Source organism: Lactuca serriola, chromosome 9, assembly GCF_051521515.1.
Source record: "Lactuca serriola cultivar US96UC23 chromosome 9, Lser_US96UC23_V15, whole genome shotgun sequence".
Lineage (NCBI taxonomy): Eukaryota > Viridiplantae > Streptophyta > Magnoliopsida > Asterales > Asteraceae > Lactuca > Lactuca serriola.
In genome coordinates, this window is record NC_136416.1 from 63242847 (window position 1) to 63264272 (window position 21426).

General features: G+C 33.2%; 2 protein-coding genes and 1 long non-coding RNA gene across 4 annotated transcripts; 2 read left to right on the forward strand and 1 right to left on the reverse strand.

Moving 5' to 3' along the window:
- The first annotated feature begins 2693 nt into the window (after positions 1-2693).
- HMG1 (hydroxy methylglutaryl CoA reductase 1) lies at positions 2694-5444 on the forward strand. Its single transcript, XM_079020805.1, has 4 exons — positions 2694-3722; positions 3931-4112; positions 4202-4548; positions 5054-5444. The coding sequence occupies exons 1-4, from the start codon at positions 2761-2763 to the stop codon at positions 5300-5302; spliced, it is 1740 nt and encodes a 579-aa protein (XP_078876931.1). The 5' UTR covers positions 2694-2760; the 3' UTR covers positions 5303-5444.
- A 3084-nt stretch (positions 5445-8528) lies between these two features.
- Positions 8529-13384, forward strand: LOC145074426 (uncharacterized). The gene is made up of 4 exons (XR_013691837.1): positions 8529-8770; positions 9551-9638; positions 12812-12870; positions 13065-13384. It is a non-coding gene; the product is annotated as an uncharacterized LOC145074426 (long non-coding RNA).
- Positions 13385-13597: 213 nt separating this feature from the next.
- On the reverse strand, positions 13598-19735 carry LOC145074423 (sec34-like family protein). Of its 2 annotated transcripts, XM_079020804.1 has the most exons (26): positions 19479-19735; positions 19268-19366; positions 18639-18722; positions 18439-18546; positions 18305-18349; positions 18129-18203; positions 17957-18052; positions 17789-17866; positions 17618-17703; positions 17458-17524; positions 17303-17365; positions 17119-17220; positions 16931-17035; positions 16760-16852; positions 16582-16670; positions 16282-16501; positions 16098-16184; positions 15901-16017; positions 15785-15817; positions 15542-15691; positions 15325-15441; positions 15147-15239; positions 14939-15064; positions 14761-14861; positions 14488-14663; positions 13598-13877 (listed from the first exon to the last, which is right to left on the reverse strand). In XM_079020804.1, exons 2-25 carry the CDS (start codon positions 19349-19351, stop codon positions 14534-14536), a joined length of 2349 nt encoding a protein of 782 aa, XP_078876930.1. In that variant the 5' UTR covers positions 19352-19366; positions 19479-19735; the 3' UTR covers positions 13598-13877; positions 14488-14533. The 2 variants fall into 2 exon arrangements, with proteins under 2 accessions (XP_078876930.1, XP_078876929.1); XM_079020803.1 differs by lacking the exon at positions 13598-13877 and having other exon boundaries at positions 14423-14663.
- Between the last annotated feature and the right edge of the window lie 1691 nt (positions 19736-21426).

Genomic DNA, 21426 nt, shown 5'->3' on the forward strand with positions numbered 1-21426 from the left:
TATATATATATATATATATATATATATATATATATATTTTAAATTTCATAATTTTGTATATATATAAATTATAAATATAAATTTTATATATATGTATATATATAATTTCAACAATTTTATAATTTTTTTTTATCTCTTTGACATTTTGTTTATTTACTTGAATCAAAATATATAAAAACATTGAAAAACATACATAACTAAAATTATAAACTTAAATTCGATAAATCATATCGAAACTTTTTTTTTTCTTAATTATGAAATGAAAGACTATTTTTTTTATTTTTTATTTTTTTAATTTTATGTTGTTACGGTTTATTTTTTTTTTACTTTGATGCTACCATAGTTAATATCGTTAGCAACTTTATGTTTGCATTTATCATTATCATTATTTGACCTTTTGTTTTCTATTTTTGTTATAATTTTAATTATTTATTATTCTTCTATTGTTTTTATTTATTTTGATTCAATTAATGAAAAATTGAAACATAAAAATAAAAAAAAAAACCCAAATTTTGCACCAAATTCTAATATACACTAATATATTAATACATTTTACATTTTCATCTTTTTTTGGTTTTTTCGTATTTTTTTAATTTTTTTCATATTATTTTTTAATTATTTCCTTTTTTTTGTTGTTGTTTCGTGTTATTTTTCATCAACTTGATAACTTTTTTTTGACTTTTTCCAAAAAGTGTAAAATGTATGAATATAGTAGAGTATATTACAATTTTGGTGTTTGAAATTTTTTAGTTTTTTTTTTTTTTTATAATTTTGGTTATTTATGGTTTTTGTAATTTTTTTTCATTCGATTAAATAAAATAGTTATATTTACAAATATAAATAAAAAAAATAAACATAACTTTTTTATTCACACAAATCAAAATAAAAAAAAGTTACAAAAAACATAAATAACAAAAATTAATAAGAAAAATGCGAAAAAAACCAAAAAATATGAAATGTGTAAAATGTATCAATATATTAGAGTATTTTACATTACTTGAATCAAAATAAATAAACACAATAGAATAATAATAAATAACTAAATATATATAAAAAAACAACAAAATGCGAAATAATGATAATGATAAATGCAAACATAAAGTTGCTAACGATATTAACTATGGAGCATCGAAGTAAAAAAAAAAACCGTAACAACATAAAATTAAAAAAACATTAGCGTTTCATTTCATAATTAAGAAAAAAAAAAGTTTCGATATGGTTTATCGAATTTAAGTTTATAATTTTAGTTATGTATTGTTTTTTAATGTTTTTATTTATTTTGATTCAAGTAAATAGACAAAATGTCAAAGAGATAAAAAAAATTTATCAAATTGTTGAAATTATATATATACATATATATAAAATTTATATTTATAATTTATATATATACAAAATTGCGAAATTTATAATATATATATATATATATATATATATATATATATATATATATATATATATATAATTGTATATTTAGAAAATTACACGAATGGTCCTTGAGGTTTGTTGTGTATTGCAATATTGGTACAAGAGCAAAATAGTCTTTTCCCTAAAAATCTAACGACAGGAAAGTTAGATTTAACGGCAGGAGGACCTTTCATGTGATTTTACAAACCACAGAGACCAGTCGCGTGACTTTTTGTTAGGAAGTCCTCAAAATACGATATTTTGTAAACCACATGGAGTAATTGTGAAATTTTGTCTTATATTTAAATAATAATAGTGAAATAAATCACCAACAAAAAAACCCTAGTTAAAAACATTAAGGACTAACCAATCAGATTACCTAAACCAGAGATACCATTGTGCAATTTACACTTCATTTATTTTAGTGTTGGTGTGAAAATTTATAGACTTTTTACTTTTAAATTACATTGACAACATTTAGTTTCTAATAAAAAAATATTTAACGCCTTGTTTCCTAGTTTTTTTCTTTAAATTCATCAAAGGAAAGAAAAGGAAAATTTTGACCGAAAGAAAGGGAGGGGAAGGAAAATATTCATTATACCGTGTTCCCGAGTTCGAAGGAAATGAAAAGAAATGAAAGGAAAATTTTATGTTTTCGTGTTTCCGAGTTAGGAGGAAAAAGAAAATAAAACTTGAAATTTTCCTTCCCCTCACTTTCTTCCCAAATCCACCCAATTTGGGAGGAAAATTTGGAAGTAAAATATGACTCTAAAATCCTTCCCATCCCTTCGCTTTCCTTCCATTAATGAAACTCGGGAACACGATTTTCCTTCGATACCCCTCACTTTCCCTCCGTATCCTCTCATTTCCCTCCTTAAGTAGAACTCGGGAACAAGACGTAAACGACAACTCCGAGACTGAAATCGACTCTGGCATACAATATTTGATAAAAAATATAGTTATTTTTGTAAATAAACTCATTTACAAAAGATACTTTAGAATATCCCTGAAGTATCTTTGTGTTATATGATTACAATCATATAAATAAATCAATTGCCGAAAATGACCTCAAATATTTATTTACCTATAAATTATAAGGAGTGGTAGTATTTTTTTTCTTTCTCAAGTTCGGTTAGTAAAAAAAAAAAAATCAACAATTTTGAAAACAAGAACAGGTGGGGGTGGGTGCACACCATGTGTTGTACCACAACCATTGAAAATGACAGCACTAACGTACACCCCACGCCAGCGCATTTTAGCCTTAACGCCTGCATATTCTACTCTTGTATAAAACAACCCACCCCTACCTCCGAAACTAACGCACGTCGGCCATCGTCCCCACCAAACGCCAACACTATGGATCTCCGTCGTAGACTCCCTCCTAGACCTCCATCCACTACCTTCCTCAACCAACAGAAGGCTGTTACTGACGGTGAAGATCGGTCACCTTCCTCCACGAAGGCCGGTGTTATTGATCGCTCACCGTCGCCAGTTCCTAAAGCGTCGGATGCATTACCGCTTCCTCTTTACCTAACAAATGGCATTTTCTTCACTTTGTTCTTCTCTGTTGCCTACTACCTTCTTCACCGTTGGCGTGACAAGATCCGGTCGTCTACGCCGCTCCATGTCGTGACGCTCTCGGAGCTGGCCGCCATCGTCTCCCTCATTGCCTCGTTCATCTACCTTCTAGGGTTCTTTGGCATCGATTTCGTGCAATCCTTTATCACCACCGCACGTGGCGAAGAAGACAGTTTTGTGCTTGAAGGTGAAGTCGAACACCATTCTGAACCTAAACCTAGAATTATGGATCCACTGCCGTCTCTCGCTCTCGCGTCTGAAGAGGACGAGGAGATTGTGAAGTCTGTGGTTTGTGGATCGGTTTCGTCGTATTCTCTGGAGTCACAACTCGGGGACTGCCTTAGGGCTGCTTCGATTCGACGGCAGGCGTTGGAGAGAACAACGGGGAGGTCGTTGTTAGGATTACCCTTGGAAGGCTTGGATTATGACTCGATTTTAGGGCAGTGTTGCGAGATGCCTGTTGGTTATGTTCAGATACCCGTGGGAATCGCTGGCCCGTTGTTGTTGAATGGTTGTGAGTACATGGTGCCTATGGCAACCACCGAAGGGTGTTTGGTTGCAAGCACAAACAGAGGCTGTAAAGCTATTTTTGCATCCGGTGGAGCTACAGCGATTCTTTTGAAAGATGGAATGACGAGAGCACCTGTTGTAAGGTTTGCCACGGCGGAGAGAGCTTCACAACTCAAGTTCTTTCTTGAAGACGCCATCAATTTTGATACATTAAGCGTCGTTTTCAATAAGTAAGTTCCCTCTCTATCAGTTCTTTTCAATATACATAAGTAGTTTTCCTATCTAATTCTCTAAGTTCCAAATCCGAATTCAGCTGCATTAGACAGGTAACAGTCATGTAATTATCATATGCAATCGCCATATCTGATGTTGATAGGTTCAACTCCGTACAAAACTAGTTTCTGGTTCATAATCGATCTTATCTTTTACTATAAACAGATCAAGCAGATTCGGCAGGCTCCAAAACATTCAATGCTCAATCGCTGGGAAAAATCTGTACATCAGATTCACTTGCAGCACAGGTGATGCTATGGGAATGAACATGGTATCAAAGGGTGTCCAAAACGTGTTAGACTTTCTTCAAAATGATTTCCCAGACATGGATGTGATTGGCATATCTGGTAAGCCCTCCATTTCTCTTAACTTCATATGTTGGAGCAATCAGCAACCATGGATTCTTGAATGTGTTATGAAATGTCAATTTGAGTAGGAAACTTTTGCTCGGACAAAAAACCTGCTGCCGTGAACTGGATCGAAGGGCGTGGGAAGTCTGTTGTTTGTGAAGCAGTGATCAGTGAAGAGATTGTGAAAAAAGTTCTTAAAACAACAGTTCATGGTCTTGTAGAACTTAACATGCTCAAGAACTTAACTGGTTCAGCCATTGCTGGTTCTCTTGGTGGCTTCAATGCCCATGCCGCCAATATTGTGTCTGCAGTCTTCATAGCCACTGGTCAAGATCCTGCCCAAAACATTGAGAGCTCCCACTGCATAACCATGATGGAGGCTGTCAATAATGGAAAAGACCTCCACATATCCGTTACTATGCCTTCAATTGAGGTATCCCTTCAGTTTCTCTATAAATTAAAATCAGGATCATTATGATTTCTAATCTTTGATAATCCTTTATATTAAGAATGCATTAAACAACAGAATGAAACTAAAACAAAACCAATTCTTGTTTTGGGCAATGTACTATTAATTATAGCCAAATTTATGCAAAATAGCCACATACTTCAATTGTTTGTCCATCAGGCATTGATGATGATTGTTGCACATGTGTTATTTTGTCCTATATCTATTTTTAGCAATTGTGGACAGAAGCTAAATCATGTTCCCATTTTAAGTAAAAAACATACATTGCCTAAAATAAGAAATCGGCTACAGTTAGGGAGGTGCATTTAACCCTTCAAACAACAGCTAGCCTAGTTTACATGTGGCCCTCTTTCTCCCTTTTTTTTTCCTATCAAGTACTCTATGGATAAATGTTTGACTTGATACAAACATTGTGAAGGGTAAAATGGTCATATTGATTTGGTGTATGTTTGTTTATACTTTATATTAGGTTGGTACGGTTGGAGGAGGGACACAGCTGGCATCACAGTCAGCATGTCTGAACCTACTTGGAGTGAAGGGTGCAAGCATTGGGTCACCGGGGTCAAATGCGAGGCTGTTGGCGAGTGTGGTTGCTGGTTCGGTTTTGGCAGGTGAGCTGTCGCTGATGTCAGCAATAGCAGCGGGACAGCTGGTTAAGAGCCACATGAAATACAATAGATCAAACAGGGATATGGCAGCAATTGCATCAACTGTTTGAAGCTTTTGCAGTTTTATTTATATTAAATTGTATTTGTGTTTGTGTTTGTATCGATCAGTCTTATGTATAAATTAAAATCTATAGGGGAGTCCTGGTTTGTGAAGAGCTATTTATTTATAAGTCGTTATTTTTTGATTGGTAATTGTTTAATTTTCATTAAAAGCCATTTAATTATTGATCATCAATTTATTTTACAGATAAAAACTTTTAGAGTTATTCTCTAAAACGACCATATGTTGAAGAGATATATCTCCATATGACCATATTTTTCCAAAGTACAAGAAAAATGACCATCAAAGCTATGAACTTCACCTTGCTACACCCATGCTTTAGGTCACGTTTAGTTGTGGAAAAACAATTTTCATTTCCCGGTTTCAATTTCGTTTTCCGTTTTCAGTTTTCATTCGAAATGGTGGCAGTTATGTTGATGGTGGCGGCGATGGTGGTAGTGATGTTGATGGTTGTAGTGGTGGTGGGGTGGTATTGGCGTTGTCGGGGGTGGCAGTGGTGCTAGCAGTGTCGTGGTGGTGGGGTGGGTGTGTGTTTATATTTTAGAATTTTTTAGAATTATAAAAATATGGAAAATAATGATTATCATTTTTCTAAAATTTTCTATGTTGTTTGTAATTTTAGAAAACGAAAATTCCATGAAAAATTTAGAAAAATGATTGAGCTAAACGTGTTTACAAAATGAAATTCTTATTTTTCTTGGAATTTTTTCCGAAAAACGGCTCATTTTTTCGTATCTAAACGCACCCTTAGTTTTTTCTGCAAAAGCTTTGGATAGGGAAAAAAATAGGTTGCTTATTGCTTATTGCTTATTGCTTAATCTCACCGCAATAAGCAAATTTAAGTGTTTGAATAGAAGTCTTTAAAAATCAGCTTATTGTGGTAGGAATAAGCCAAATAAACTGATTTTAATAAGCAATGGGAGAATGTTTATTGCTTATTGGTCATTTTACACATGTAAGCTGTCTTGTTTGCCAATCACTTGAAAATGCTTATTGCTTATTGCTTATTCTCAGCGCAATAAGCTAATCCAAACACATTTTTAAAAAATGCTTATTCCCACCGCAATAAGCTAATAAGCTAAAAACTATTTATCCGAACACCCCCTAACACCGATATGCGGAGAAATAGTACTTTCATAAGATGTTAGAGGGTGTTTGTTTTATCTTTTAAAACATCTTTTAGTTTTTATCTTTTAAAAAGAAGCTAAAAGGTGTTTGGTAAAGGCGAAAGATCTTTTAAGAGCTACTTTTCGGATATAAGGAAAATGAACTTTTTGAAAAGTCACCTAAACCTGACTTTTTGAAACTTTTGAATCCCTTCAAAGTTAAATTACTTTTATAACCCCTTCAAACTTTTGAAACTTTTAAAAGTATGTATTTTTTAGTCATTTTACATGTAAAAGTTAAACCAAACTCTTTTTAAAAACAACTTTTGACTTTTGCCCCTAAAAAACTAATTCAAACACATTTTAATAAACAACTTTTATAAAAAGTCATTTTACAAAACTGACTTTTGCTCCTTAAAAGCTAAGCCAAACACCCTCTTATTGCTTCCACATTCCATTGCAGCCTCGAAGACAACGATATGGCCCTGAGTTGTCGTATGCATTTGTTAGTTGGGAGAAATTAAATTTACCTTCTTCCCCATATGGTTGTTATATAATTCAAAATTAGAGCCTTGCTATTGACTCTCAGTCTGCCATCCTCCCTCCTAATTGACTATTTGTTGGTGTTGAATTAACTTCTATTTATGTTTAAAAATTAATCATGTTACTCTCCAATTGAGTTAACCTATAGTAAAAAAGGAAGATACGATGATTCGAAGTTTGTTAAAAAGAACGACATTAACTCAAGAGATGGTTACTACTCAACATTCAAAAGAGGCAGAAGTACCACCCTTGATGATCAAATGAAAAGGTGTTGTGTTTATTAGTGGTTATTTTGAACGGTATGGAGCCACAACAATTCTAGTCTTTGCCTGCCTCTACCACCGACTATCCTGCTATATATATATATATATATATATATAAATGAGCATAAAACACTAATTCCCAAATTACCCTTCTACTATTCTATTGGCTAACATCATTAGTGGAATCCTCCCCTGGTTGCTTCCCATGATCTCGTGGCCCCCTTTTATTTCTCCTGTGATAGGTGAACTGGAGTGATGGGTGTGTAACATTACCCCTTCCCAAAAGACTGATCTTGTCCTCAAGATCGACTTCTGGGAACAATCCTTGTATGTTCTCAAATTCTTCCCACGTAGAATCAAATTTCGGCCTGTCCTTCCATTTGAGAAGTGCCTCCATCTGTTGCCCTTTCTCATTATTCCCTTGACAAACCCCTAACACAGCTTCTGGTACCAGTATTAACTCGAGGTTGTGTGTCAGTTGTGGGGGAAGTTCAGGTTGCATTGCTCTATCTCCGACTACTTTTTTTAATTGAGAGACACGGAAGACGGGGTGGACCTTTGCCCCTTCTGGCAGGTCCAATTTATAAGCAACGTAACGTTACCAATGCTTTGCAGAAGGGGAAATGACTTAGGAGACCATCGAAGTTTCAAATTTGTTCAAAAAACACCATTCATGTATTACATGCTCAAAAAACACCATCAAACTAAGACATATATTCAGAAAACACCAACGAAGTACATATTCTGTTCAAAAAACACCATCTCTATGGTTTGGGGGTAACTTACATGTTTAGCCCCTAACTTTTTTTCTTAACTCGGACGGTCCCTAGTGTTTATATTTATTTTGCCTTCGGACCATGATCGAGTTAAAAGACTAATATACCCTTATTAGTTTCATTTAACGTTTATTTTTATTACTTTTTAATTATTTATACAATTGATATATTTATTAAATAATAATAACATAAATTCTATAAATAATTAATAAATAATAAAAATAATGTTAAATGAATGTAATAAGGGTATATTAGTCTTTTAACTCGATAAGGGTCTGAAGTCGAAGCAAATTTAAACTAAAGGGACCGTCTGAGTTAAGAAAAAAAAGTTAGGGACTAAATCTGTAAGTTACTCAAAACCGTAGAGATGGTATTTTTGAACATAACATGTACTTCGTTGGTGTTTTTTGAACATATGTCTTAGTTTGATGGTATTTTTTAAACATGTAATACTTGAATGGTTTTTTTTAAACGAATTTAAAACTTCGATGGTCTCTTAAGTCATTTTCCCCTTTGCAGAATTAGGAACGGTCCATAGTAGCGGACAGCTAGCTTTTGCCAAGCTCTCTGTACCACTGATTTCTGTCGATAAGGTTGTAGTTTGAGATATGCTTTCTCTCCCACTTCGAAGCTGAGTTCCTTACGCTTCTGATCACTTGAATCTTCATCTTCTGTTGCGCGTACATAATATGGCCTCTCAAATCATCCAATAAGCTATCCCGTTCGATGAGTTGTTCCTCGAGGGACGAGACCCCCGTGCTCCTACAAGGTATTCGATAAATCCCTGGTGGATCTCTCCCGTAGACTATCTTGAATGGAGAGAAGTGGGTTGATGTGTGATAAGCGGTATTGTAACAGAATTCAGCCCATTGGAGCCACCGTGCCCACTATCTTGGTTTTCTTTGAACAAAAATAGCAGAGATATAGTTCCAGGGACTTGTTGACGATCTCCGATTGACCATCCGTTTGCACACGGAACAACTCCCACCAAAAAGTGCTCATAAAAATCTTGTCCCTGTTTTTACTATTGTCATTTACTTCAAAAAATGTGGCATGCCATTGCAAAATCAATGCACGTTGATGAACATATAACTCTCCTCTTTAATTTATCATTATTATATTTGGTGAGATACCCTTTAAGTTCTAGGGCATGAAATGGAAAAATATATTTTATTCATACAAGTAGATCAAATCAATTATATGTATGCAATTTTTTATTTTATCTCCCGTTTGTCGAAGTTTACAATACCACTCTTGCACCGTGCTTCAAAAAATTTAACTAGCACGATAATTGGGTATTTTCATGCATGTTTTGTTAACGTGATTATGGACTCAATATCATTAAATGTCATTACATTATAAAGTATGGTGGGAAAGTATGCATATGACCACTTTTTGTATCCGATTTCGTCTAGGTTTTTACACGCGTTCGGTACGAGATGGCATAATGCCACCATATTTTCAAGGAAATTTGATTGCCTGCATTTGTTTTGCATATTTTCCAAAATAGCTTATATCTTGTCTTATTATATTCTGACTCCAATTGTAGGTTTATGGATATACGGTGGCAACAAAGCTCGTGAATCATGTGTGGGAAGACTGTCTCGTGAATCATGTGTGGGAAGACTGTTTAAATGGTAATCTCAATTGAAATACCCATCATATGTGTCATTTGAAAATATAAATAGGTTTTCATATTCAAAATTATTTAAGCTTAGTGATTTTTGGAGAATACGGTCACAAAACTCATAAAACATCATATTCCAAAATATGTGAGGAAGTATCCAATTTAATAACATCACGAATGTAAAAGTGTCATTACTTCATAAATATTCTCAAAAGTCCAGCTAAGTCTTCTAACCTTCATAAATCCATCTAGTCTGGATACACATCAAAATAATAGGTTAGGAAAAGGATGCCTAATGATTTAATCTCAGAGTCAAACCTTATACGAAGAAAGGATAATTCACCAATCTGATTCCTAAGGTCAAACTCCTGAAAATATTTGCAAATTCCAATAAAAAATAGTTTCCCACGTGAGGGATGAAATCACTACAATTCAATCATTTGAAAGCCAACAAATTCATAGTATAAGAAGAGTTTCATAAATAAGGAATGCAATGCAAGTATCAAAATATTCACAACCCAAATCAATCTCATATCCCAACTCATAAATTGATGAAAAAGATCTAGGCTTAATGTATTGTAAACTTCATACATTTATTGCCCAGTGAGTTGATCGTAGTATAACACAAAGCACATATGCATCCTCTTGTTCATTAAAATACTAGGTATTAGTGTGTCATCTCACTATACCACATGTAGGATAGCCAGTCGTCACACACAAGTGAGGTGTTCTAGAATTACGTCGTCAATCATTAGCCAATGTTGGGATCTCTAGTCCAAGTGAACTCTCAATCTAAACCTATCCAACATGAATATGCATCTAAATGATGCAAAAACCTTTTTAAAACTCTTAACCAATATTTATTGAAAATGATTTTATTTTCAAGACAGAAGTCATGAATGCACATAATTATCATATAGTAGTCACATTGCACTTAGGGTAACATGTATCTATGGGTAGAAACTCACCTCAATATAGTATCAAGTTCTTACATTAACTCGTGAATAAATAGCTAGGCAACTTAATCTTCACTTATACATGTATAATTATAGATAAGTATACTTCATTTGTTCCCCCTTATTAAGTAAATAAGTGTCACTAAACCTTCTTAAGTCATCTTGACCCCAAACCATTCATTACTTATACCTAGAGTAAAAATGGAGGCGGCCAAAAGTAATTATGACGTTGAAAGAACAAGATACATGACCCTTGTGTTTTACAAATGAAAACCACACGACCCATGGGAAATATATAGGTCACTTAAAACATGCAATTTTTCTCACAAGGTAATGTACTTTGTTGATGGTCATAATGCTTCATGAATGGTTCCAATAGACTTTTAAACTCCTAATAATGATTAATAAATCTAATTACAGACATGAAAAGCATGAAGATTAACATACTTAAACTAAGGATTTAATAACTAGAAGTTCCAAAAACTGAACTAGAAGCCTCATTGGAGGCATGGCCCAACATTTGCATTTTCGCCTCATTTGACCTATGAACCTCATTCAAATTGCACACATAAAAGATATAGAATGTATTCCACATGAAATTAAGTTGTCATAAGAGTTTAGAACTTAATCATTTCTTAACATTAAGCTCAAAACCTCCAAAAACTCGATACACGCACAATTAGAAGCATAATTTGCTAACTTGATCTTAGAATATTTAATGATATAACGGCTTAACCGTTAAATGATTGATAATTTCATTAATCAAAACACAAATTTCGAGTTCATAGAAGCCAAGGTTAGAAAATCCCCCTAAAATTTTGCTCAAACTTCAAATCAAACAATTATAAGGAGTTGTTGTATGATGATGAACTAGGAAAAGAATCAATGTTACAAAATCAAACAAACACTAGAATTAATTATGGAGATTCGGATTTGGAGAAATCTTACAAACCTTAGACATGTTATATGAATAATTAGAGAATAATTCTACCTTCTATGATTAGGGGTGATGAAACAAGAGTTAGATCTTCAATAGAAACACCATAGAGCTTCAAACTTAACTAGACATGAAAAATATCTACTCCTAGTGGAATGTACTTGATCAAGCTACGTCATCGGAACTAAAAAGATTGGAGTTAGGAATGATTTAAACTTGATCAATTGACTTGAAAAATGATTTAAACTTGGATGTGGCCATGTGACTTGATCTAACGACTTGAAAATTCTTTAAAATCGATTTTGGCTATCATATTTGTCGAAGACCTAGCCCACATCATTTCAAAATCTTTTGTTAATTTAACTTTGGTCAAACTCCTATTGGAGAAACCCAATTTTTGTAACTTTTGCAAATGAAGTCCAAATTATGTCTAGTTGTCTCCTATGTTATTTCTCATAGACATTTTCTAGATAAAAAAAAATAAAAAAGAAAAAATGTATATAAATAACTTAAGACAAGCAAATACATGCACCATTTTTTTTCTTTTTTTTTTCTTGTTTTTTTTTTCACAAACCCATGTATTCCTCTATTCTTTTTTTTCCTTGATATATTAAAAAATAACAAATATATTTATTTAATTTTTTATTATAAGTTCTATAATTTTATATTTTTTAAATCTTTTAAATAACCAGCTAATTTACGTAAAGCCTAAATGTTGGTTTTTTTTATTTAGCCAATATTTTTATTTATGTAACTATTTGATATAGATAAATAAGTCCAATAAAATTCTTTGAAATATTTACTTGTTCGAAGGCCATGGTAGTTCAACGAATCGGGAACATATGGCTCATTTACATGATGAAATTGCTAAAATATGGAATGAACAATTTAATATATATATATATATATATATATATATATATATATATATATATATATATATATATATATATATATATATATATATATATATATATATATATATATATATATAGATTGTGGTTGTATGAATTATATTCCAGTGCTATAAAACTAGAAATCATTACATTTCAGTGTTGAAAAACTCTTTTAAGTTTAAAAGTAAGTTCATTTATATTTCAGTTTATTTTAACAGCTTAGACGTTAAAAACTAAATAATCTTCTTGGAGACTGCAAAAATTTGGTCAGCTTTTTCTTCTGTAGATGCTTGCAGATGTGGTCTGTGGACAACAAATATTTTACCTCTTAAAAAACAAACAACACCTTAGTACACGTTTGAGGAATAAATGATCTAACTATTGTTAACTTTAGGTAACCACTAAATACTCCAACAACCTTAGAAGTGAAGGGAGCTTGTTCAACCACTTAAGGTGAGTTATTACTCAAGAATAAATATCCCATACTTCCATGACTTCAAATGTTTAGTTTTCATGTGTTATTATACATCTATGTTTTGTGACTACTTATATGTATAATGTGTAACCATGAAAATTGTTTTGATTGAGTTTTATATAGCAAATCAGGGTAAAACGTGATATTTTGCAATTACTTTTCGAACTTGTAGATTTACTTAGGATGGAATGATGGCTTGTGTGACAAACGATTATCCTAGTTACCTAAACAACGAAGACAAATGTACAACGATGATGGCATTCTATAGATACCTCATTTGCGCGTGAGGCTAGTTACCTCATATGTTGATCTTGTGTAATAGGCATATTATTGTAGGTATGATGACCCACATGTATATTGTTTAGCTATGTGCTTCCCTATTAACGATGACATAGGTAAAGATTGGATTTGAGTTAACAGAGGTTGGGATTTAGAAACAAAAAACATTGCATTGATGTTTTGATGATTCATGATGTTATTTTGAATGATGACTTATGCATTGATATTGATTGTAAACCTTTGATAACTAAACTACTAATTGAACATTTAAAACATTAGAGTTGAAATATTAGGACTTTTTATCCACAAATGGTTTTTTTAGAATGGACAGTTAGTATATGTCTAGGAATGAACTCATGACCTCTTTGTTAGATACTTTGTCAGTCAAGTGGGCTAGCCCCATCTTGTTTTTATCCACAATTGATGTTTAAATATTTTGGAAAATGATTATGAAATTAATTAAATAGTTTTTTAGACCATACAATGGACGGTTCATCAAGACGTGTAGACAACTCTTCTGTATGAGAAGTAGGTTGATAGGATCCTATTGACTTAGTGGAATAATCGCTGGAAGAAAGTGTATGAAGACGAAAGATAGAACATCCACTTATATCGGTGTTGTTTGAAATATACAAAACCATTTCTTTAGCAATAATGACCCGTCAATTATCATCAATTTGGACTTAAATAGAGGTTGGTTCAATGCCTGTGCAAATATTCAAGGAAGACCGCGAGTCAATAATGAGGTCCTTACAGTTGCATAGTGAAGAAGATAAATTCAATTTCTCACGAGTACTAAATGTGTATACAACTCTTTATCAAGGCCCCATTACGTTGATCTCCTTAACACATGAGAATGTGGAAGGAATAAAAGCTCGCGAATGTATTATCGCCTCATTTTGTCAGGTTACTTTTATATATTTCACATTTCAAATTTGTTTTTTCAAGTTTCTTTTATTACTGCTTTTCATATAAAAGAAATTTAACCAAAACAATCCAATGCTGTAAGTTAAAAAGAATAACTAAAAAGACATAACATGACTTAATTTGAGGAAGGTTTTCGCCTTGAAGGGCAAAATCTTAAAACCTGACTATAATTTTTGTTTTGGGATAAGAAAATTTTTACTTTATGGCCTTATAGTTGATTTTTTTTTTTCTTTTAAATATCTGTATCTTTTAAAAACCTTGTTATAAAATGAGGGAAGGCCAGAAATACATATGCCTCTTCACAATAAAAAAAGAAAAAACAGATAATATGAAAAGCCTTGAAACAAAACTTGTGAAATCCTAATATAGGTTTGATGAGTTTCATGTACCTTGATCTTTTTGGTATCTCTACAAAACATTTGGAATTGTCAAACTCTATATAAGATTGTCAAGCTGTGCTTGAAGTTCCTGAATGGACACCATCTTTATGTTATCAATTTCCTCCTGAGAGTACTCCTTTTTCAGCAATGATTCTACTTGTTCATGAGCTTCTATGATATTCGTCCTAAACAAAAAAAAACATCAAATTATTCAACTCCCTCATTCTAAACATCTAAAAGAATCTTAAAGATATTTGAGGGAATGCAGATTAAAAATCTTACTTGATTGGTTTAAAAAGTATTGTACGTGTCGATGGATTTTGTAGATAAAGCTTCATTTTCTCCATCACTCTTGGCAGCTCATCCTGCATGCCTGCATTCACCTGTACCAAAACAATATAACTTTTAAAAAATAATAATAATAATTGGTTTAAAAAATAATGGATTTATAAGCACATACCTTCTGCACGATTTCAGCAACCTTATCTGGTGAAGCAAACGCATGCTCCTTGAGTGATTTTCCCATAGCTGACTCTAACTTTTGATTTTGACCACCTGATGACAATGCCACCCTGACAGCTGTCACCTTCAAGAAACACAAAAAAAATGTTTATTCAGGTTGTCCCCTTATTTATTTTGCTGAAAAAGAGAGAAGATAAATAACTAACCTTTGTAACAAAGGATAGCATGGGGTCTACTACTAGCTTAGTGACTGACATGATAAACTCTTCACATGTGGCTTTCAGGTTTTTCTCAAGTTCCTACATTTAATAATACAAAAATACAAAAAACCAATATAATTAAATCAAAAAAAAAGTAACAAATCATGAATTACTAACTGTATACCTTCTTTGCATCAATTTGACTTTCCAAAACTCGAGGCGACAGTGTCCTTGCCAAAGAAGTTGACCTTGACCAATCAAATAACGAGGTTTGACCTCTAAGGATTCGTCTCAGATGCTCCTGAAGTGATCACATACAAATGAATACAAACTTTCAGATTCTTCTAAGAGATTATTGTTTTTTTTTTTTTGAAAAAGGAGAAGTTGAAGTAGATACTAACCAACAAATGGGAGAAATCCAGTTCCTTGTGTGTGACTGAGAATTCTATGTCAAAAGGTGCAATCTGTTCTCTTAATATAAGAAGATGCTTGATGAGAAAAAGTTGTCCATCCATTTGTGATGATCTTTTTGCAACAAGTTTGCTTGCTTTCTGTAGCAAACAAATAAAATGAAACATTCAAACACCTTAAAATAACTGTAGATTAAACATAAAAAGAAATCTAAAGCAATTAAATTCACTTACTTGGATGGATAAAGAGCAAACCTCAACAGCTTCCTGAAGAATGGAAGAAAAAAAAAGGAATTGAATTAAAAAAATAAAAACTAAAAAATATTATGAGATGTTGAAAATTCACACACCTGTGCAAGGCCAGTAAAAACTGCTTGCTCCAGACAGTTATATAGTTTTGAAAGACAGGATACGGTTTTTTCCAGTGGAGGGTACCAAGTCTTGACAACATCTGAACTCAGTTCAATCTGCAAATTAATAATTTAAAAATTATAGAATTTATATAAACATATATAGGATTAAAAAGGTGATTTAAGAAGTTAGTTACAGAAGTGGGATCTGATTTGATCTCAGGCGATTGTTCCAGCTTTCCAGGGTAATCCAGATCTTCATCCAAAGGGAGATAATTTGCTATCTAAGATGAACATGAAACAGAATTTAAACTATGGAGATAACAGCTTATTAGTAATGAAATTATTTCAATAAAAGGATAATATGAAATGACATAATACCTCATCACGAATATGTGTTCGAGCACGGAAGGTTAACCTTTCATGAATATCTGCTAAAATTCTGTCTAATGTGGGCCGAATTCCAGCCAAAGATTCACTTCTTCTGCTCAGTTGTTCTCCTATAACTTCTATTTTGAGAATATCCACAAGTTCACAAAGAACATCAAGATTTGTTTCATGGATTAACTTTGGTCTCAGTGTATCATACAAGAAAGTACATCTGTAAACACGAAAGCAGCATTTCAATTTTCAACAAATACACATTAAAGATTATATAAAAGAATTCCATTTATAACTTACAGTGGATCTACCAAAGGAGCCAGACTTGTTATATCTTCTGAAGTTGATGGGAAGAAATGGTCAAACAGTTGGTGCTCCAGCTGGCAAACCTGTCAAAGTGATTACAATACAAACAGAATTTTTATACTCTTTTTACATATATGAATACATAAAGGCAAAAACATTATAAATTAGATACCTGCATCAAGTATGCACATCCGGATCTGGTTAAAGAAGGTAAAGTCTCCTTTTTGGAATATTCTGAAATCCTTTGAGATACTATGCCTTTTACCTGGATGACATAAAGAAGATGAATAATTACAATCAGATCATATACTGAAAATTTCTGAAAAAAAAAGTGAAAACTCACCAAAGATAGGCGTTGTTCACAGTATATTCTGTGACATTCTGAAAGAATTTGAACATACTCTTTCCTTGAAGATCTTCTTTCGATTTCTTCAAGTACTGGTTTAAGCTGTGCATATGTGGCTACTATTAGGTTTATTTTATTAATGGGGTTAAAGGGATCATCATATAGAAAGTAAGATATTTTTTTACCTCACTTGCAGCTGCCTTGAAGCGGACATATATGATAGATGCCTCAACACCCTCAGAAACAGTTGCTTTATTTCCACCACTACCCTTGAGTGCTGTTTGAACCTGTACAAAAAAAAAAAAAATTAAAATAAAATAAACATTTTTGTTCTAGTAAAGTAAAAGTGCTTTGCTTCAAAATATTTACCTGAGAAGTACTACTTTTGAGAACAGAAAGAACATGAGCACGTATCATCCCCAAGGCTCGAGACTGTAATTATGTTAACTCGATAAAATGTCAAGCAAAATTCAAATTGGGGAAATTAAAAACCTGATTTTTAGAAGGAAAAGTGTGTTACTTACTTGAAGTTGACGAAATTTGACCAGATAAACATTGGATTCAGCATACTGAGGATTATTTTCAACATACCTAAACATCCAATAAAACTGATGCATTAATATATGAAAAGAATAGTAATTTTGAACCAAGTAAATACATACTAGTGTTGAGTAATTTACTTACGTGATGCAATCATCGAGTTTTTTAAGTTGTGGAAGAAAGTTTTCACTTGCAACATTTGTATTTGAAGAATAAAAGCTGGTAGCAACCTGCAATACACAGTATGAACAAGACTTAATTTAACAAAATCTTTATTAGAAACTAGTTGATTTAGGCTATAAATAATACTCTTACATTCTCTAGTTCATCAAAATAATTGAGTTTATTGCGAAGGGATTCTGCAAACTCGATCAATCGTTGTTTCTCTATTACCTGCAGTGTAGAAAGAATAATTAGCCAAACACTCAGATACGATTAAACATATGTTACTGATATTAATTATAAAATCAAACAGGACCCCACCATTCGGTCACATGCATCATGAAGAGTTTTGGTCTTTGTTGCAACTACTTGATGTTGCATTTGTAATTCATTGAACAAATCAAGGGTTTCATCCACCTGAAAAGTGTAATGGTTAAGTTGACTTGTCAACTAGGTAAACCTACAAAAACATGGAACAAAAGTTTATGTATACCTGCTGAAGAATACTATCACATGTCTGTATCCTTTCAGTTAAGGTGCTAACATATTGTTGATACTTCTCTTCTGTCTATGAAATAGTATTATAAATCAGATGTGAAGTGATAGCCAATGGTTGCTCAAAGGAAAACAAGAAAACAACAGGGGAAAGAGGAAAGACATGCTACTAACCTCTGATTTCATTGCTGCTTCAAGATCTGTAAACCACTTGTAAAACTGTATTAAGATTCAAGGTCAATGAGTGTCCATTAATTCATCAAGAAAAGCATATTGTAATGAAATCCAGGCTGAGACCTGTTACATACCTGGTTTGTATTGACCAAAACACCATCTATTTCACCAGATTCTTCCACAGTGCCATGCTTTGTTGAAACAGATAAACCATTATTCTCTCTGGATATATTTTCCTGTGACTGTAGACCATATTATTGATCACAATATCAGCAAATTATGCAATAGGCATGATGCACATTCAAGTAAATGTTATGTACAAGCAAGAACTCACCAATTTGGAAGGAAATGGTCGATCCACAACTGCATGAGAGAGTGCTATTATTGCCGCATGTTGCTGCTCAGTCAAGGGAGCATTCTGTAGAATAAAAACAAGCACTGGATAAGCACCTAAATAAGACAGCATTTCAATATATTATTGAGTGAAAAAGATGCACAGGTACATAACAAGACTAAATTTCCTCAATTTCACCTTATAACTTCCAGTAAGATATCATTAGTGTTATACATTGTTAAGTTTCATCCACCCTCCCACCACTGGAGTTCACTTTCTAAAGAAGTAGGAAAAAAGCAATTCTGGTGCAACAAGACTAAATTTCCTCAATTTGGCCACTCACAGTTATACATCACACTGATATTTAAACTGTTGGAAACTGATCTTCAACTTCCAAATGAGGAATCCTAATTGTAAGACTCCTCCTTCTGTTAGAAATGTTATTCAAAGCATTCTCTTTCAGTTTCGATTTGACAAAGCCCATTTCTATGTATACATCCGCTAACATTCAAGTTTTGTAATAGTAAATATTGCCAACAACTTAGCTATTCCAATTGAAAATTGTGGAACTACACGACTTTTAAGATCAAGAAACAGTAAATGATATGACAAATTGACAAGAACAGAACCTGTTCCCACGTAGAGGCGAAGTTGTAGCCTCTAGAAACAGCTTCTGAATTTGGAACGCCTGTTCTGGTGGTAGTAGTAGTCATTTCCTTATTCGTTAACTGATTTCATCAACATTGAGGGAAAATTAGTTGAAATGTTAATAATTGCTGAGCTGTAAGAAAAATTTATATACTGGTGATGAACACATAAACGAGATCTGATAGAAATTACCTATTCTGAACACAAATCGTCGCTCAAGGTTCGAAATTGATGAAAACCCCTTCACGTATGCCGTTTACAGTGATCGAGTTCACAATGTTCAGATTTCTAAATCGGCGTTTGAAAACCCCTTCAGCTAATACATATATCGCAAGCCTGGACAGAAGATTCTCGACGTCGTTTGAAGCTCCGATGCGTGCAATCTTGCAATCCAGAAATCTCGTCGGAATTACAGTTAACTGGGAGGGGAGAAGGGTACGCTTTTAATTCAAGTGAAAATATAAATGATAAAATAAATAAGAGTAAATTACACAGATGGTCCCTGTGGTTTCGGTTAATCTGCATGTTTGGTCCTTAAATCATTTTTTAACTTGAAAAGTCCCTAAAACTTTTATTTGTTACGTATTTTGTCCTTGATAGACATAAAATGACCATTTTTCTCTTAGTTTATTTTTTTCTAATTAATTTATTTTTAAATAATTGCTTTTATCATTATTTAAAAAATCAATCCCGTCACCACCTCTATCCATCTATCACCACCACCATGGATGTTCAAAAATAGCAAAAATACAAACCAATAAATCCATTTAACTTATGAATCATAACACATTCAAACCTATAAATCAAATATGGAAATCAAATAAAGAAGTGAAATCATAAATCTAACTTAGAAATTCATTCAAACCAAAAATCAAATCAAGAAATCGAATTCATAAATCAAATTTGTACAAACCCAGAGGCGGATGTGAGTGGAACATGAAAATATACATGGGAAGGTAGGGCAAGAATGGGGTCTGGGTTTTTGTTCGTCGGAAAAAGCCTCAGCGTCGACGATTTTCTATTGAGCGGTATTCCATGGGATGTAATATCGATTCCACCAGGACCTTCGATTCCAATCTACCCTTCACCATACTCGATTTCTCTGCTTCGGCTATATCTTGAACAAAGACCAAAAGAACACCAAATCAAAACAAAATCGAACTTAAACCCAAGCAAATCAGAAAACCAAAATCGAACTTTGAAACAAAATTAGACCAACAACGAACCTCAAATCAAACCTCATGTAAAGAAATTGATGAACCTCAAATTAAAACTCGGGGGAAGAAATTGATGAATCTCATATTATTGTCGGTTTCACAATGGGTTGATGTACCGCCGGTCTCAAGGGTGTGCTTTATCGGAAGGGTCGTCGATGGTGATACTCTTTGCAACGACGGAGATGGAGAAATCTTGTAATGTCCCAATCCTAATGACATAAAATTTTCTCTTTTAGATTAATAAATCGTTAATACATATCATTTCTATAAAACCAAGGTAATTAAGATTTAGCAAAACATCATCGAATCAAAGTAAATCACAGAATGCAGAAACATGTGGTGTGTGTTCTGCAATCATCCCAAGCTTTTCCATTTGAAAACCAAAGTACTTGAAACATAAAATGAAAACTGTAAGCACAAAACTCAGTGAGTTCCCAAAGATACCTCATACCATACATAATTAAGCACATAATGGGCCCCGCCCACACTCGTATATCGGCCCCCAATCACTGAGATACGGGCCCCGCCCACACTCGTATATCGGGCCCGCCCACACTCACTGTAACGCCTGAATCTTGGTATGTATTTTAAGTCAATTTATTCATTTTTGCAAAGGGACTCGACAAGTCGGAGGCCCCAAAATCGTCGAGTAGAAACGAATCTTGGACGCGGGACTTGAAGTCTACTCGACGAATTAAGAAGCCTCAACTCGACGAGTAGGGCTGCCATAGTGAAACCCTAATTTTTAGGGTTTTCACTCTATTTAAGGACCTTAACACTTTTTTGTGGCCTCCCTCATCACTTCCCTCAATCCAGCAAAACCCTAATTCGTGATCTTGAGCCTTTTTAGTGTGTGTGTGTGTGTGAGTGAAAAGATAGTGATTCTTTGGTATTTCCTTGAAAGAGTGGAAGTTAGAAGTGCT